The sequence below is a fragment of the Trichechus manatus genome, unplaced genomic scaffold, assembly GCF_000243295.1.
Source record: "Trichechus manatus latirostris isolate Lorelei unplaced genomic scaffold, TriManLat1.0 scaffold00081, whole genome shotgun sequence".
Lineage (NCBI taxonomy): Eukaryota > Metazoa > Chordata > Mammalia > Sirenia > Trichechidae > Trichechus > Trichechus manatus.
In genome coordinates, this window is record NW_004444017.1 from 431,877 (window position 1) to 435,451 (window position 3,575).

Sequence of the window (3,575 nt, forward strand, 5' to 3'; positions counted from 1 at the left end):
GAGCTTCCAGACTAAGACAGACTAGGAAGTAGGACCTGGTGGTCTACTTCTGAAAAAATCTAGTCAGTGAAAATGTTACGAATATAGACACAACAAATTCTCAAAAAAATACTAGCAATCCAAATCCAGCAACATGTAAAAGGGATTATACGCTATGACTATGTGTGATTTGTGTCAGGAATTCAAGGCTGGTTTAACATGTGAAAATCAACTAATGTAATATTCCTTATCAACACACAACGGACAAAAACCACATGATCATCTCAATAGAGGCAGAAAAAGTATTTGACAAAATGTAACATCCCTTCACCATACGAAAAACACTCAAGAAATATGGAATAGAAGGGAATTTCTGGTAAAGAGCATCTATGAAAAAGCCACAGCCAAAATCATATTTAATGGTGAATTATTGAATGCTTTCCCTCTATAATGAGGAACAAGACAAGGATGTCCTCTCTCACCACTTCTATTCCACATTATACTGGAGGTTGTAGCCAATGCAATTAGATAATCAAATTAAATAAGAGGCATCAAGCAATTGCTACAACAGATGGGGGTACAGTAATATTATGTGATTTCTGGAAGAACTGTAATATTCTTCAGCATATCTGGAACACTGCGTCTTCCTGGGAGGAAGTTATAGGGAAATGGATGTAAGAGATATGGAGGTTGGCTATAATAAAAAAGATAATAACAAATGCTGTGGATGGTGTGGCTTCATACACTGCTGGAGGGAAAGTAAAATGATGCAGTCACTTTGGAAAACAGTTTAGCAGTTCCTCTGTAGGTTAAACATAGAGTTATCATATGACCCAGCAATTCCACAACTAAGGTGTACCAAATAGAAGTGAAAACACATGTCCACACAAAAATTTGTAGACCATTGTTCATAGCAGCATTATTCATAATGGCCAAAAGTGGAAACAATCCAAACGTTTATCAACTGATGAATTGGTGAACAATATGTGTGATATCCATATAATAGAATATTATTTGATCATAAAAAGGAATGAAGTAGTGATACATGTTATAAAACAAATGACCTTAGAAAACATTATGCTAAGTAAAAGAAGTCAGTCACAAAAGACCACATATTATATGATTCCAGTTATATGAAATGTTCTGAGTAGGCAAATACTTAGGGACAGAAAGTAGATTAGTGGCTGCCTGAGGCTGAAGGGGTTTGGGGGAGGTGGGGAGTGACTGCTAAAGCGTGTGGAGTTTCTCTTTGAGTGATAAAAATATTCTAAAATTGATTGTGCTGATGGTTGCACATGTCTATGAATATACTAAAAAACATTGAATTGTACACTTTAAATGGGTGAATTGTATTACATGTGAATTTATATCTTAACAAAGCTGTTGTAGAAAAAAAAAGTATAAAGAAAGGAGGGAGAGGCAGAAAGAGAGAAATAAAGGGGAAAGAGAGAGGGTTCATTAAATTGGATTCAACTTCAAAGAGGAATCCAAGCAGAGAATTTGAGAAAAACACTAGGGTAGGTGGTAGAGCTGTAACTTTGGTGTGACTCGCACAAGTCCTATCTCTTTTGTGGCCTCGGTTTCCTCACGTGTAAAATTATGAGTTAGACCCGATGGTATCAGAATTCTCATGGATGTCTGTTTTTCTGACATCTCTGCTTATCTCCAAGGGACTGTAAATATTTGGAGCAAGCAGTTATCTTCTGAGCTGCCATTACAAAATGGATTAAAATCAAGAACTCTGCTCAGTCAGCCTGCCAGAATTTTCTATGTCTTAAACCCTTTCCCATCAACCTTCTCCTCCCTCAAACTTCTTTCTAACGCTTGACATTGATAACTCCTGAAATTCATCTCAAATCAGACTAAGGTCCTGGTGAGTTGAGACACCCAGCCCACCTGGAATCTCGTGTGTCTAGGATGGTGTGATTGAGGGGCTACTCGTTACTGAGGTAAACGTTGTAACCAAACTTCTGGAAGAGGTCTTGGGTCTTTTTCTGTTGGGCCTCAGAAAGCCCCTCACCCCACTGCTTAAAAAGCTGTGAGTTTGGGAAGAGTTTCTTGTGGAATTTGTGCTTTGTCTCACTCATCTTGGCTGCCACTGCCTGCTTTTGTGTGTTGTTAACATTTTCTTGTCGCTTCATAGCCGATTTCATAGCTTCTTCTGCAAATAAAGGAGAGAAAACACATTTCAGTCAATCCTCAATTACCTGGGCATAGCTATCCATTCTAATTTTCTTGAAATATGAAAATCTTCAAGTTCTAAGATTTACACATTCTTGTCTCAGAACGCGAGTCCCTGGGTGGTGCAAACGCTTAATCACTCAGCTACTAACTGAAAGATTGGTGGTTTGAATCTACCCAGAGGTGCCTCAGAAGAAAGGCCTGGCAATCAACTTCTGAAAAATCAGCCATCGAAAACCCTATGGAGCACAGTTCTATTCTGAAAACACATGTGGCTGCCATAAGTTGAATAGACTCTATAGACAACTTTTTCTTTTTTTCTTTTTTTTGTTCCCAAAACATGTGATATGTCAAGGGAACTTGTCAGAGCCATGCAACGCCATCTTGCCAAGGCATGTGCTAGATACACCTTTCCCTTGAACTCCATGAAAACTTATCTATCTCGAGTCCCACATTTTCAAGACTCCTCTCTGACTGACTGCAATCTAAGAAATAGATTGAAAACGAGCTCATGTTTTTCAGATAAGGCCTGAGAACCACTTACATCAGAATCATCTCCCATGGTTATTTTAAAATATAGATATCCCAGCTTACTTCCAAATCTACTAAATAAGAATCTCAGAGTCAGATAGGGATGGGGCAGGAGAAGTTGCTGGAATACCCATTTTGAACAAACTTATGCAGTAATTCTTTTATAAAGTAAAATTTGAGGAACATTGCACTACACTATTAGTGGCTAACAATGGTGGATCTATTTCAATCACCATCACCACTGCCCACCCATTACTTCACTTCTCAGGTATTTGATTTACTGTGAACTTTTAAATTGGAGATGCCCTAACCCTACATTTCCCAAATTTCTTGATCATAACCAGTAAACCAGCTGCCATTGAGTCAACTCCAAATGATGGTGATGGGATGTGCAGCAGAATAGAACTGTGCTCCCAACCTCCCCCTTCCCTTCCCTCCTGCCTATCTGCACCATGTGCTGAACATTGCACTCCTGAGCAGCACAGGCACGACCTACCGGAACCTGCCCTGCACTGACCACTGGCTCATCTTGTCAGCCCAAGTACGTGCTACAAACAACCCATCCCAACCCCTCCCCTTCAGCTGGACCTGCCCTGCTGCACCATACCTGAGCAACTGGCTCTGCCCATTGGAAAAAGAAGTGAAAAATATCATGTCCACAGACAAGCAAACAACAAAGAATGCACAGCCCGCCTGCTCAGGCATAGCCAAATAAAACAAAAAAGCAGGGTGAAACAAACAGCTCTACAATCAATAAACAAAGAAAATAACTACTGAATGTCCCGAAGACAGCAGACAATATCAAAACATTTACAAAAACAGGACAGGATGGTTCCAGTAGGTGTCCAAAATAAAACACCAGATGACTCTCTAGTGGAAGAAAA

General features: G+C 39.6%; 1 protein-coding gene across 1 annotated transcript in view; it reads right to left on the bottom strand.

Annotated features, from left to right (window-relative positions):
• Nucleotides 1–3,575, bottom strand: part of GALNT8 (polypeptide N-acetylgalactosaminyltransferase 8) — a 60,350-nt gene that overhangs the window by 30,088 nt on the left and 26,687 nt on the right. Inside the window, 1 exon segment of the mRNA XM_012556895.1 lies at nucleotides 1,876–2,140. Within this exon segment, the coding sequence (XP_012412349.1) occupies nucleotides 1,876–2,140 (265 nt within the window).